The following is a 15,770-nucleotide window of genomic DNA, read 5'->3' as shown; positions in this document are numbered from 1 at the left end:
GTGTGTTTTGTGCGTAATTGCATACAAGGATACACACCCTCCCCTACTGTACAACACGAAGGAGACTGGAATTAGTCAGTGACTTCAGGTGTCATCTGCAGAGCCGTCATTGATATCTGTAATATTAATGTTGCATATGATGCCAGCGTGCATGGAGACACACGGGCTCAATGGAGAGCTGCGCTCCAGCTGGCTGCTGTGACAGGTCACTGACACTGTGTTTCTGCTTACAGTCAGTGATCCCTGAGATTCAGACATGAATCTAACATGTTTCACACTAGCCCGAGTTACATTAATACGTGTACTAGACATATTATATTTCCCGTTTCAGGAGTTTTTAATAATAGATTGGAGGGATGTCGGAATGGCGGTTGCCTCCCCTATTATTTTATTTTTATTTTTTTGAGTACTGTGACCCATTCAAAAGTGCCGTGACAAAAAAATTCTCATGGGCTTTATTTATTTATTTTTAAATGTGCAAAAACAGCCAAATAAACATCAACCAAATGAACAAAAACAACAAAATATCAGGATTTTTCTCATCTCAAACAGCACTGCATACACCTTTTTGCTCTCTTCATCTTCGCTGTAAAGTGGGCTGTGATGGAAAGCACGTGATGGCATGTGTTGCACCTGTCGACACGCCCCCATGAGTTGATTGAATTAAGTAGCTTAAAAACAAAATTGACCGTTAGTATTAATCGGTTAGAGTTACTGTTATCGGTTAACGGTTAAACGGTTAACCATGTGCATCCCTACACCTAACGTCATCTGCCTTGATCTCAGATCCACCTATTAGTGTATTCTGTCATAATGACAGCAGACCCCAAACCTGATGATCATTAAGCCACAAATTGAAGTGATTCCACTACTGACCCTGATATAAAAAGATGATTTGGTATTAAATGTTAAATCATTTTCACTGACTACACTGACTAATAATTCACACAGCTGAGATTAAAACATCATGTTAAAACAATCAGTCATACATTTTTTTTTTTAAATGTAATAGTTTCTAGTGAATTAAATTGTGGTGAAATTAAACTATTCCTCATTTTGCTGAGGGCCCCTGGAAGCCCCTCAGCGGCCCATGAGGGCCCCCTAAAACCATTTTAAATATCAGCACTCCGGTCCTCGTGTGATCAGGGATCAAAAACCACAAACCAGTGAAGGAAATGGTCCAGTATCCTAATGTGTAAATTATGATAAGTTGATTATTATGAGTGTAAATTCCCTCTGGGGAAACACTTGCAGTAAAATCAGAATAATATTTAAATGACCTCTTATTTTTCCACAACACCGACCCAGACCGCTACTGTGCTAACTGATACCTTTTTTTTTTTTTTGTAGGAAAATGCTTAGTTTTAGTTAAGTGTCAGTGTTAGTTTGACTTTCTTACTCTTTTTTTGTGGTATGGGGTACCTCCCAAGCACAAGATTCAAGAATGTCCAGAAGAGTACTGTCATAAAAACTCAACAAAACTCTGGAGAAAAAAAAAAAAAAAAAACTACAACTTTGTTTTATTATTGGTGTTCAGCAAACATCACAGCACCATTTCAAATATTTTTTTCAGTGAAAATAAAACTTATGATGAAAAATACTGTTGTAGTCTATACGTATTTACCCATCTTTTCTTATTTTATATTCACACATACATGTTTTTATGTATGTAATGGGGGGGGCTAATATTCTGAGAAAAAAAGCAGAATTTTCAGGATTAAAGTCTCAAGTTTACAAGAAAAAAAAACTCAAATATTCTATAAGATTAATGCGGTAAACTTACAAGAAAAAATGTGAAATTCTGAGGTTAAAGTCGTACATTTATGAGAAAAAAAAGGGTGGAAAAAATGAAAATTCTGAGATTATAAAGTAACAAATCTGACCATCCTCCAGGCTCCATTATTTTTTCTCTCCCTACAACGGCCCTGATATGCTGTCGTATATTTATTTACTATTCATGTGTGCAACTTTTGTGTGTGTGTGTGTGTGTGTGTGTGTATTTTACTGTTTGTTCCGCTCAGGAGGCGTACTAAATTTCATTGTACAGCTGTGCAATGACAACAAATCCACTCTAATTGTACTCTATCAAATGATATCAAATTATTTGTCAAAATAATTGCAGTAGATTTTTATTTGTCTAATAATCATAACATAGACACTGGCCCCTCGCAGCTCGACAGGAAGCTGAGAGCGCCTCGTCTGTGTTGGTGTGTTATTCTGGCGAGGTGCTAAGAGCGAGCGGCGGCGGCGGCGGTTTCTTACCCGGGCCAGCTTCTCGGCCAGCTGCAGCCTCCCGTCCAGCTCTCTGCGGATCTGAGCTGCTTGCTCGTCCACATTGTCCAGCTGACACACACACACACAGGGAGAGAGAGAAAAAGGAGGAGGTCAGTCCATGGAAAGTCTATATGAATACAGTGTTCACTCTCTGAGCATTATCATGGCTGTAATTCCTTTCAAGAGGTAACAGAATCTCCAATGTCACATTTTGTGAGTCAAAACATGTTTTAGAAAATAGGACAGACAAGAACATTATAAACTTTGTTAAAAGGTAGAGTTTATGGCAGAGCTGCTGAGCTGAACTGGTCAGACTGGAGCTCGTAACGTGGACACTGAATGTGTATGACTACTTCACACAAAATGTCTTTTAGTAAGAAACTGCTGATTTAGCCAATAATAACACAAAAGACAGAAAAACAGTATCTAGTTATTTTGTCCATTTAAAATTTATTAAATGTTCATTTCAATGTACAGACGCAAACAAATTGACAAATTAATTAAATCTTTGGCCCAGGAAACTCATAAAGACTGAACAAATTAATAACAATTAATAGGCTGATTAATAACTGATAACAAACAAGAACAAAGTTATAGCCGCACATCTCCGTGGAAAATCTTACAGGTACTGTCCGTGGTGCTGACTCCGCTGAGGCACTTGATTATAGAAATTAAAGCTCCATAAAATTCACGGAGGATCTTGTTTAGCTCTTCTTTCCTTACAGGTGAGAAATCAGCTGCTTGCCTGGTGTTTTTCGGGTAGTCTTGACGGCCCAAGACGTTGACCGGGCCGTACCGGCTTCATTTCCTGACCTCTCCAGCTGATCCAGCTCTTCACTCGTCACTCTCGCGTATCTCGGCTTTATCTGCTCTGTCTCGTCTTCCTCGTTCAGCCATTTATCCAAATTTAGGTCGCCAAATAAATCAAAATTGACAACCAAACGGTCCATTATGCAGGCGAACAAAGCTGACAGCGGCTTTTGATGCGGGTTTTAGTGAAACGTTTCATGTTTCCATAGAAACCACACAGACTCGGACAATAAGATGTAGGCGGAGTAATATTTTCAGTGATTGATTCAGTATTATTTTATTTGCGCATATCCAACCGTGCTGTCATGCTCATTTGAGCACATTCAAAACGTCTGACTGATCAATCAGATTGCTCGGTCGGATCTTATCTACCTGTTGTATAATTTAAAAAAATCTCAAGTACCCCCGGGATACGCGTACCCCCATTTGAGAAACACTGTGATAATGTCTCTAGTTGTACAGTTTTATTTTTACTTAGGCAAAATTACCAGGCGGACTTAAGTCACACAACCGCATTTTTTAAACGTTTTGTTGGCCATAAAGAAGCCGAACATCGATGCGGAGAGACGGCGAGTCCGGGCGGTTGGTCCCGGGTGGAAGAGGCTAACGGCCGTTACAACGCCATCTTTAGCTAGCCGACGCTAGCCGAGAAGCTAATTATTTTACCTGGAGAGTCCGACGTGTTTTCTGTTCAAATGTTGGTGTGTGACCGACGTGCTGCGTGAAATGCAGGGTCCGCTTCACAAATCTCGCTGCCAGTCTTCCTTTTTGCGGTATTTATGGTGAAATCCTCCGAGGCTGTTGAAGTTTTTGCACCGGCCGCCGCCATTTTGCTGCATTCGGTGTTCCTCTGTCGCTTCCCGGGCACTGACTGTTTGCCGCGCCTTGCCGCCTTCTCTCAGCAAAGATAGTGACGATGCAAGATGCTTCACCCCTCAGGAACTCCGCTGCGCCAAACAACGGCAGGTCTGCGCACAGCATGGAGAACAGGCACGATGATGTAACCGACTAATTATCGACAATTAAATTGGTGGCAGCTAATTTAATTTTTAATTTAATTTAATTTTTTACTTATTTATTTACTACTATCATTTTATTGTAATTGCATGACACTGAGTATTACTCTATATTTTTGTCTGTTTGTTTTTGTTGTTGTTGTTGTTGTTGTCGTTGTTTTTGTTTCTATCCAAACGTGTCTGTATTAATCTGAATTGTTAATAAAGATTTGAAAAAAAAAAAAAATTGGTGGCAGCTAATTTTGACAGATTTTAGTCGATTAATCGCTGCACCCCTGATGTGAAGTGGCCTTTTCCTTGGTAAATCATCCATCCATCCATCCAAACCTCCACAGGCCAATCTCCTCGTCGCTCCACGCCGAGCCGGATATTAGCAGAATTTTTTAAAAAAATGGCAGCGTTTGTTAAAGTCGGCGTCAGCGAGGCTCAAAGAGGAGATGAAAGCAACGGGAAAATTGAACAAGGTTTGCTTACTTGGCAGAAAATGAGACGACCCATTTGGCAGATCTGTGACGGAGGGCACGCCGCCGCTAAACGGCAAGCCGAGATAGCGGCGGTGATGGAAACCCCCCCGGAGCCAAAGAGACGAGTGGAACCTCTGGAGTCGATAACAAAAATGAAGACATGGGAAGAGATAAGCGCTTCAAATTTCAAGTCCGTTTTCAAAATGGATCCTCCAGCAGCGGCGGTTAAAAAAAATCAGCTGTCAGTGTGTGCCGGCCCGCCGTTTCATTTACATGGAGCCAAATTTGCTTTAGTCACACTGGAGAGTTATCTGGAGCCACGCAGCTGAACAGAAATAAGCTCGATAAGCAAACTGTAGATTAAAAATCACAATGTTTCTGCAGGCCAAACACTTCCTCCATCAGCTGCAGCTGACGTTGAGCAGAACCTTTTTCCTTTCAGGCTTCACTTTTCACCTGCACTAATACCCAGCAACACACACTACAAACACACAACGTCAGCACACACCACAAACACACACACACACTGCATGTGGATCTGAGGAACGTCCCGAGGCCCTCAGCCCGTCCTGGGATAACCTCTCTCACACCCTTTTCCACCCACAAAGAGCCGCTTCCATTCTGCTTCTCACAACACTATCTTGGACCGTTCTTAGAATGTCCATCGAATGCTGATTAGATTCCTGAACAGGAAAACAAAGACAGTAGTTCTCAAGTGCAAACTGGGCGGGCATGTGTTATTCTACCAAGAAACTGTGTGGTCTGGTTCAAAATGTTTCTCACACTTGCAAACACGTCTGCTAATAAAAACACTGGATGTTTGTCTTCCCAAGGCCAGCAGCAGCTTTTCCCGTCACATCCTGCTCCCATTTCTCCAGGATGGAAACAGCACAGCGGCTTAATTAAATGGTTACTATAAATACAGTAACCTTGAATTAAAAGGTTACTACATAACACTGAATGAAAAGGTTACTGTATATAAAGTCACTTTTTAATTCACTGTTTAAATATCTGTTCTGGCATTTATTCCTTATATTCCTTATTAGCGCATATCAAATCAGATAATGTGTGATATGCATGTGTAAACAGAATAATTCAAAGAACTTGTAATTGACTTTTTTTCTTGTCTTTGTGTGTGTAATCAACTTGTGAATTTTTATAGTGATATCTGAAAGTCAAATGTTGAACCCCTTTCCCCTGTGTGTTAAAAACAGTGTTTTTTGGTAATATGTGGTCATAAATAGGTGATTTTCAAAACTTTCCACCAATGGGATTTCCTGGGACTTTTTTTCCCCTCACTCAGGACAAACTGAGGATCCAAAATCAGTTGAGTTTTTTTCTCTTGCAATTTGTCCTAGGTTGACCCCAATTTTGGCCTAAAATTACTAGACTACAGTGGACGTGGAGCCTGAAGGAGCAGCAGCTCTGCAGAGCAGGAGCTCAGAGCGATAACACAGAGCCGCTCACCTCTCCTTCAGCATTGTGGAAATCCATTTCCAGGAAGCAGAGGAAAACGGCAGTGGAGAAATTCCCAGTATTTGCAGTTTTGGAGGCGGCATGGCTGACCTTGCCCGGGCAGTGCCGTGAGGCTGCCCTCGTCAGTGTCACCTCAGTGAAACCCCACCAACCAAAACTGTCAGGATCTAATGAGGCGAGACTTCATCAGCCACATGTGAGTGGCGGCTCAAGGTGCATGTTACCTAGTAACCAGATGGAGCCATAAACTGTGCTGTTTAACGCACATATTGCAAATTACGCTGCATTTACACTTTGCTGTTAATGTGTGTGTGTCTCAGGACCGTCTGGTTTCCTGGGTTATGGGCTGTCCTCACAGCGGCTCCACACTTTTACAGCTGGCTCTTCATGTGATGAGTGAGTCTCCAGGCTCAAGCATCACCCTGGCTCGGGCTGTGCTGCGGGTCAGTTTGTTGTGACGGTGTGTGTGTGTGTATGTGTGAAGCTCAGGACGACATGCTTCAGCTGGAGGCTCAGCGTCTGTGTTAAAGCGACTCACACTGATATTTATTCAGATTATCTTCAGGAAAGAGCCTGAAGTTAAAGAGCCTGTAACCTCAGACGGTGGGAGCTGCAGCAGCTGGAGCTGTGTTCATGTTGGCCGTCTGCAGTTTTTTATTTTCTGCCTTGATTCATCGCTTTATTGTGTTTACATATTCTTTGAGTTTCTTCTCTGTAGGTTAAATAAAGGTAACTCTTTGAAAACCAGCAGCCTGTGGACAGGCTTTTCTATTGATTTTTTTTTTTTTTTTTTTTTTGCCCTCAGAACAAAAGTCCCTTTTTTGGCGGGTGGCGGGGGGCATATTATTATTATTACCATGAGTAGAGGTAGTAGTACTAGGTACTACTAGTAGTAGTGGTATTGTCGTTGTTGTATTTTTCTTTTTTAAATTTATTTTTTTTGTTTTTTGCTCAATTTTCTGGTAAATCACTTGTCGCCTTTTTTTATATATACTTTTTTTTTGTAATTTTGTGGTCGTTTCTGGCCATTTCATTGTAATATATTTTGAAATACACAGTTATAGTAATTTACAGTTTCCTGTAATGTTTCCTATTTTTTTTTTTTTTTTTGCAAATTTTCTGATTTTTTTTTTTTTTTTTAACTTTTACCATGTTATGCAAAATATCTTCTATTTATCTATTTATTTAGCTTTTTTTTGGTCATTTGTGAATCTTTCTTGGTAATTTTCTCACTTTTTCAGATTTTATGGAAGTAAACAAAATGGCTAATGTTTGTTTTTCAATGAAACCAAATGAACAGTTTTAAAAGACTTCAATAAAACAGATTTAAAAATAAATCTCCGCTCTGGATGTTGTTTGTATTGTCTGATGCTGTATAATTGATTTTTTTTTTTTTTTTTTTTTTTGCGTTGCAGGCGGTTTGAAGGCTCCGAGGTGAGACCTGCCGTCACGTCTCTCTGCTGTCACGCCACCTCGTCATGCAGCTGCACTAATTAGACAGAAACGAGGAACCAGATGACTTGACTTTTCTTCGCCTTAGCGGTGACTGCTGACACGTGTGCAGGTTCAGTCAGCATCATTTAGCATAAACAATGTTGTGTGTGTGTGTGTGTGTGTGTGAGTCCCTGAGACACACTGATAGACGGTGTTTAGTCATTACCCACTCCTTACTAATGGAGTGTGTTGATCATCAAGTCCTAATTACCTAAAACACAGAGAGGGAGACGGAGAAAATCTGAATTAATTATCGATTAGTGTAATGGGGGGCAAATAAAAATGGTTTTGTTTGTCAGTTTTGAAATGAAAGGTATTTTGATTTTGCTCATTAAGCGGTTGGACCTCGGTCAGTGAAGCCGCGGTGCTTCAGCGGCGGCAGCTCGTTGAAACCGCAGAGCTAACGAGGGCGACGACCTCATTTAGACAGCAAGACGCCGACCTGACGAGAGCCACAAGTTAAGAAAAAAAAAAAGATTGTGCTGTTTTTTCAGTAGCGGGCGTCGGGTTCTGCCACTTGGTTCTTGGTTTCGGGGTTTCATGCTAACTCTCCTTATCTATACAATCATGTATATACTTCAATTCCATCTGTATATTTCATATTCATTACCATATGTATATTTCACATCTCACATCTCTTTTTCTTAGGTTAGCCCTTATTGTATATTTTTAGTTTTAGCCTTTATAGTCTTTATTGTATATATTTAGCTTTTATTCTATTTTATTGAACTTTATTATATGTTTCTACTGTTGCTGCTGGAACACCAGAATTTCCCTGGTTGGGATCAATAAAGTATATCTATCTATCTATCTATCTATCTATCTATCTATCTGTTGTCTGACCACATGTGGCATTACCCAGCATTACTTTACCCGACGGTCATGTCTGTTCTGGATTACATCATCTGATTAACTCATTAATAATTAACTAATTTAACTAATGGAATCCCTTTCTGTTCGCATCGTGTTAGGGCAGTATAAGTACAGCATAAATTTGAAAAGGTATCAGTAGTGCTGTCCAACAGCAGCGATTAAAAAACAGGGAAAAACAAACAAAACAAATACAAACAGACGGTTGAGTCCACAACCCACCCAGCAGGGCTGCAAAGGGGCGGAAAAATTCAGGTAAATTTCAAGAGGAAAAGTTCAAGAAAAGTCGTGTTTTAAAAGGTCAAGTGCACATAAGAAAGTGCATCTTGTTGAAAAGCAGCAGTGAGGAGCTGCTGCCCGTCGAGGAGGAAGAGACCGGCGGCTCCAGATGATGTGGGCCGGCTGTTTGGCTCACATGGAACAAGCAAGTCAGATAAATAATTGAGTGTGAGGGCACTGAGCGATGTGTGTGTGTGTGTGTGTGTGTGTGTGTACAGAACACACTGCTGCTGTCTTGCAGGCGTTTAGTGTTGTGGTCGTGTTGTGACTGCGAGCCGCCTCTGCCTCCAGGGGCCTGGAGGTTTCCGAGCCAAGGCCACGGAGAGCCGGGCTGCAGCTCAGAGGCTGGAGGCCGGAGGCTGGAGGCCGGAGGCTGCAGCTCAGAGGCTGGAGGCTGGAGGCTGGAGGCTGGAGGCTGGAGGATGGAGGATGGAGGCTGGAGGCTGGAGGCTGGAGGCTGGAGGCTGCAGCTCAGAGGCTGGAGGCTGCAGCTCAGAGGATGGAGGCTGGAGGCTGGAGGCTGGAGGCTGGAGGCTAGAGGCTGGAGGCTGGAGGCTGCAGCTCAGAGGCTGGAGGCTGGAGGCTGGAGGCTGGATGCCCACTTCGTCTGACGTCTTCCTCAGTTTCTCTGATCATGAGTGTCTCGCCCGTCAGGACACACCCAGCTCTAGATCTGAGCACTCTGTGCAGCGTAACTGTAAAATAATTTTAAATTACCATAAAACTTCAATTAAAAGCCGACTCTCAATTAAACACCGAGTGCAGCTGCAGGCTCTGTCATGCTCAACATTAAATATGGATCCAGACAGACGGAGCCGGAGCGGCCCCTGGCCAAACTGGGGCCCTCAGAAGATTTTGTTATGAGGCCCCCTATTGTTATGTGCGCCCCCGCCTGCCAGGTGTACAACAGGTACAACATCAGCGCCACACAAAATGCCACTTAACACAACAATCAGCATCTGAAATAGAAAATGAATGAGGTCATCACTAAATGGTAAAAAAATATTTCAACAGCAGACGCTGTGTGTTTAATACGGCCAAAGGAGAGTGTGCCACAGGTTATTATGAGCTTTAAAATTAAAACGCCCTCTAGTGGTCATGTCAAGAACTACACCGTGGTGTCGTATTATGTGAGCTCAAGCCCATGTGCAAAACCAGCCGGTGGGGTTGTGACCGGGCATCACACCACGACGCGAGTTCGAATCCAGGCTCAGTACTATTTGTTTTAGCCAGTCCAGTATTAGCTGGCTAGCCGCCGCTCAGACTCCCTCCTGGACGCTGTCTGGGTTTCCTCTGAGTGTCTGTGTTCTCCTCACCGACTCATGTCGTATGTAGACTGCAGGCTTTAGCACATGGAGCTGTGTGACAGTATTCCTCAAGACATTTTCCAGTGTGTTCATTCTTCACACCAAGGCCCAAACGCCCATATACACTGAGAGGTACAAGTCCCCCCCAATGTTCAGGCACTCCAAAAATGCCCCACCCCCCCCCCAAAAAAAATATTGTAGGAATATATTAGCAATTCAGTGTTCAGGCATCCCCAAAATGTCTGCCCCCCCAATGCTGAAATGGTGGTTTTGGCGATGCTTCACACAACCACAAAAGAAAATCTCTGCAGACGTCACATTCATTTATGACTTACATCGATTAATTTCTTTCAGCTTTTAAAAAGTGAATGTGTGTGTGTGTGTGTGTGTGTGAATGAGAGCGAGAGAGAGAGAGAGAGAGAGAGAGAGCACTGACTCCCTCACAAACACATGTATAATTTGCTTATATGCTCTAATATTCCCAGCATACACACAGACAGCCATCAGAGCGCATGGCGGCTTTGTTTCCATGACTTCTGTTCTGCTCTTTCTTCCAGCCTTTGTGAGGATTTCTATGACAACCGGGCTTCATATGAAGCCGTTAATCAAAGTCTCTGCAGTCGACATGTCAGAGCGGCTGATTTCACCCGTCAAGCAGCTGCAGGCAGATGATTAAAAAAGAAAAAGGAAAAAAAAAAAAAAAAAACGTTTAACAAAAAGCTGAGGTCTGGGAGGCTTTGCCGGCGTCACGTTGCTGTGATCACAGAATCAAACGCCGAGTGTGTTCTCCAACATGTTTGGACTGACGTGATAACCGTGGGTTAGCGGAGGCATGCGACACTTGTAAGTACAAACGTTGTGAGTTGAAAACTGAAATAGAAAAATGGGAAGTGTTAAGGCGACTCAGGTGGAATAAAGAGGCTGTGTGGAGTTGATCTGCTGTGGGTGAGGACTCCAGCCTCTTGCCTCCCTCTCTCACTCCTCATGTTGGGGCTGGGCGTTTCTGTCAGCTCCCTCGATCAACTTTTTTCCTCCGTGTGAAGCGGCATCACACCTTGGACGAGGCAGCGGGTCGGGCAGTGGTGCGTCCATCCCACCTCACACTTCTTTTAGATTTGGATCATTTGAGTGCACAGATAATTGTGTGCAGCTGGTGGCTCCCTCCCTGAGGGACTGCGCTGGGTGATGGACGCTGAGGTGTCGCCACGCTCAGTCCTCACCTGCCTGCTGCCGAGGCGACAGGTGACTTCATGTAAATCGCTGTTTTGTCCAACGTTAAAGCCAAAACACGGCCACAGCGGTGAGCCAGCGTTCCTCTTTGAAACCAAGTCCTCCATGTCTGTATCGACATCAAGCTGCCACCACGACGGTTACGCGTTCAAGTCCGAAGATGCTGTTAACAGCTGATCAACATTTGATATTGGGAAAAATATTGCAAATGACTGCAAATAACGCAATATTCCATAATATCAATGACATCGGCCCAAGCCTACTCGCTCCTGTTCAACTGGAACAGAAACAGGAGATCAGTGGAGAAACACACTGACCATGTTTTAGGTAACAAGTTACAGTAATCTGATTACTTTTTGGCAGCAACGGCCAACCTGACCCATTAGTTTTTCAGTCATTAATTCTGAGATTGTTTCTTTCATTTCTTTTTTCTTTAAATCCATGAGGTGAACCTTCCTTTTTATCTTCGGGTCAGTTTGACCACATTCAGTGTTAAACATCTCTAAATACATGATTAAGATAGTTTTTTTTTCCCCCTTTTGCTTCTTATTTAATGGCTTTCCTAATTTTATGGGGATAAGTCGGTAAATATGAAATAAATATGATATGTTTTCAATGTCCTGAGCACATTGTGTAAGTTTTGATGTTTCATTCTGGTCAGTTAGACTCCCAGGCTGTTTTAGCTGCATAAAACATAAGAAACGTCACAATTTTACACGCATTGAACACAGTAACGTTGTAATTAACAGTAACTTTCCCCAACACCAACAAATTCCTGAACAATTTCAGCTGCAAAAATGTGTGTATGCATCATCTCTCTCTCTCTCTCTCTCTCTCTCTCTCTCTCTCTCTCAGCAGAGTGGTACCTGAGGAGCCAGCTAAAGTTTAGATAGTGTTGGATCATTGATCTCCACAAGGCAGATGTGAAGAAGTGCAAGTTGAGATCATTCAGAGTCTGTCTGAGCTGCTTCCACAGGCCAACAGAGCTGTGTTTACTGTGTGTGTGTGTGTGTGTGTGTGTGTGTGTGTGTGTGTGTGTTGGAGGATTATTCGACAACAGCCCCAGACCAAAGCAGAGTCACGATGTAAGACAACTTCTTCCTATGAAACTGTGGATATTGCTCCATCTGAAGCCTCAGAGCTGAGGATTGTGGATAAACAGCTGACGGCTGTGAGCGAGGGCTGGACAGCGACATGAACACGACAGCGTCCAGAGCCGTCTGCGTCTCTGGTGCGTTTAGTGACCTGCCAGAAACCAGATCAGACGGCGATCAGACGGCGATCAGAGGCCGATCAGACGGCGATCAGACGGCGATCAGAGGCCGATCAGAGGCCGATCAGAGGCCGGTCAGACGGCGATCAGACGCCGATCAGAGGCCGATCAGAGGCCGATCAGAGGCCGATCAGACGCCGATCATCAGATGCCGATCAGAGGCCGATCAGAGGCCGATCAGACGCCGATCAGACGCCGATCAGACGCCGATCAGACGCCGATCAGAGGCCGATCAGAGGCCAGGCAGCGACTGAGGAAATGTGCCGCTGACGGACTGAGATGCAAAATCACATTCCTGTCATGTGTTCCACAGGGAGGCAGGGGCCGAAGGCACGACGGAGCCAAAACAGAGAGAGTCAGTGCAGAGCGCCAAGACCCACGAGGAGAAACAACAGAGGGACAAAAAAATAATTAAATAAAAATAAAAATCAGAGAGCAGCTGAAGAGGCGGAAGCGTCTCTGCAGAGGACGGAGACAGACGGAGACTCGCTTCTCGCTGCTGCCCGGAGCTTCCTGAGGGAACGCCGCCACCCGCCGCCACCGCTCATGTATTAGCCCTTCTTGTCAACCCACCTGCACCCACCCCCTCCAAACACACAAACACATACACACACACACACACTCCCACCCGCCTCCCCTCTGGCTCCCGGCCCTAACGAGAGACGACAGAGGCCGACACCGGGCCCATGAGCCAGGATTTGAGAACTGGATGGGGAGAGGGAGGGGGGAGGGGACGGGGGCTGCTGGTGGGGGTGGGGGGGTGGTGGGGGTCTGACACCCAGTCCAGATCAACCTGACACTAATTACCAGTTCATCTGTATTCATGTCTGTCGCTGCATCAGATCAGATCTTCTTTGAAAATTATTCCTCTGATTTTTTTTTTTTTTTTTTTTTTTCGCCCAGAGGGTAAAATGTGATCTCCACACTCGCTGCTTCACATCAGAGCCATTCAGCTGAAAATCTAATCAGCACATTACATCCACAGTGAGTCAGCATACGCCTTTAACCCTTTGTAACCTCATCTAATTTACTTAATTTATTAAAAAAAAAAAAAAAAAAAAAAAAAAAAAAAAAAAAAAAAATTATAATAAAATGACCGGACAGTTTTAGGGAGGAAACTAGTAAAAATGACTGGAAAATCTGCAAAAAAGAATGACCAGAAAATGACCAGCAAAAGAAAATTACAGTTGTATTACAGGAAACAATACCTCAAAATCACAGAAAGAAAAATGTCTCCCAAAAAATGACAAATAAAAATAACCAACATGAATTTTGAAATCAGATCAAATTCCTCAGGTGGCTCATCTGATTTATGGTAAAAAAAAAAAAAAAAAAAACAAGGGGCTCCCAAATAATTTCTTTTCCCATTGGTAACTGTGGGAATTGAACCTGCGACCTTTGAGGTTTGGAGCCTCATTCACTGCTGGGCTGCCAGAAACTCTTCAACAGAAAATACCACGACTGTGATGAACACAATTTTGCCAATAAAAATGAAAACTACTGAACACACACACACACACACACACACACACACATCCTCACTGCATTGCAGAGCCGAGCGTGACCCTCAAACCCTGAATTTATTGGAGCGTTTTTGGGAGAAAACACCAGCCGCTATCACACAGGAGATTAGAAATATCTCCTCACACATACATCTGTAATCAAATGTGTACATGTCATGTGCGCGCGCACACACACACACACACACACACACACACACACACACCCAGCGTGCTGTCAGCCTCGGCGGCAGCTGCTCCGGCCACCTGGGCCGCCTCATCCCTCCTCACTTTCATTTCCACCGTTGCTCTTCTTCTATTTTTATCTCTTCTCCGTCTTCTCCATCACGCGCGATGCGACTCTGCGTGTCACTCCAAACTCTCTGGAGTCGGTTTGTATTTTTATCCCTCCGCCTCTTTATTCCCTCGTGTCTCCGCGCAGCAGCTCTCGATGTCACTCAGCCGACGGAGGAGCCTGGCTTGGCCGCCGGACGTCAACCTGCAGCCCTGACACCAGGCTTAAGCCCCGATCTCACACACACACACACACACACACACACCTCAAGTTACCTGGCAACGTCCACCGATTTGTTATAAAAATCACAGATCGTTGCTGCTTGTAATCCTCTGCAAATCCCCCGTGTCTGCAATCTCTCAAATAAAACTACCGCTGGATTTCAGTGAGGTCAGGACTCCTCTGATAACACAAATCCCAGGCAAATACACGGAAAACTCTTGGTAATTTCAGACATAATGTATTTTTGGCGTGAAATTTGTGCAATTTTCTTCGCCCCGTCCTTGTCCTTGTGCAAAAGGTCAGCCGTAATGGAATCTTTAAGGAATCTTTTTCATGCAGTTTCAGTCCGCAGCGTTCCTCCGTCAGGGAGTGTTAAAATCTTGACCTTGCACAATTACCTCTGCTGCGCTCTGTGTTTCAGAAAGTGGTCATTATTCTGTGCAAGGACACTTGATAAAGCGCAGAGGTTGGGAGGGTAATTCATTAATAACATGATGTCCCCGCACGCCGCTCGCCCCGCACTGTCAGGGCTTCAGGCCGACCGGCAGGCGGAGGGCGTCCATGTTTGTTAATGGAGACGAGTGAGAGGGCGGAGACAAATCGCTTCTGAATAGTCTGATGATGATGATGATGATGATGATGCTATGGCCTTCAAACTCACGTCTCAGCCCAGTCGAACACCTACGGCAGACTGCGGACTCTCCACCACCATCATCGCCAAATGAGGAGATTTATTTTGAAAGACAGAACCTCCAGGAGGGTTTCAGGGAACAGGGCTCTGAGTGATTTTTTAGAACGTGAACTGTCAATCAAACCTGGCAACATGTTACCTGGTCAAACTGCGATGATGTGTTTGAATGATTGATTGATTGATTCAGGGGCTGTGCTCATCCAAACCGATCACATCATGTGGGCACAAACCCTGCTGCAGGAGCCACGTACATCCACTGAGGGATTAAAGGGAATAAAACAGAATAAAAGGACGTCTGTCATCTTAACAGTCGTGGCGTCCTTCCACCAGGCACGAGTGTGTTCCATAGACAGTACGGGAGGAAGTGACGGCTCCACCACCGTGTGTCAAAGTCCAACACCTCTGCAGAGGACGTGGAAGAACACGTCAGCATTTTCTCCCAGTAACACCGTCAGCCTGCGAGGGCTGCGCCCGCAGACCCAACCAGCACCCCGAACCAGCACCTCGAACCAGCACCCCGAACCAGCACCTCGAACCAGCACCTCGAACCAGCACCCCGAACCAGCACCT

The 15,770-nt window shown here is 44.2% G+C and overlaps 1 protein-coding gene across 1 annotated transcript in view; it reads right to left on the bottom strand.

The window, feature by feature from the left end:
* The window catches only part of cadps2 (Ca++-dependent secretion activator 2), a 243,713-nt gene that overhangs the window by 129,235 nt on the left and 98,708 nt on the right, over positions 1 to 15,770 (bottom strand). The window contains 1 exon segment of the mRNA XM_030054425.1: positions 2,263 to 2,343. Within this exon segment, the coding sequence (XP_029910285.1) occupies positions 2,263 to 2,343 (81 nt within the window).

This window comes from Myripristis murdjan, chromosome 6, assembly GCF_902150065.1.
Source record: "Myripristis murdjan chromosome 6, fMyrMur1.1, whole genome shotgun sequence".
Classification (NCBI taxonomy): domain Eukaryota; kingdom Metazoa; phylum Chordata; class Actinopteri; order Holocentriformes; family Holocentridae; genus Myripristis; species Myripristis murdjan.
This window is presented reverse-complemented; position numbering and strand designations above follow the sequence as displayed.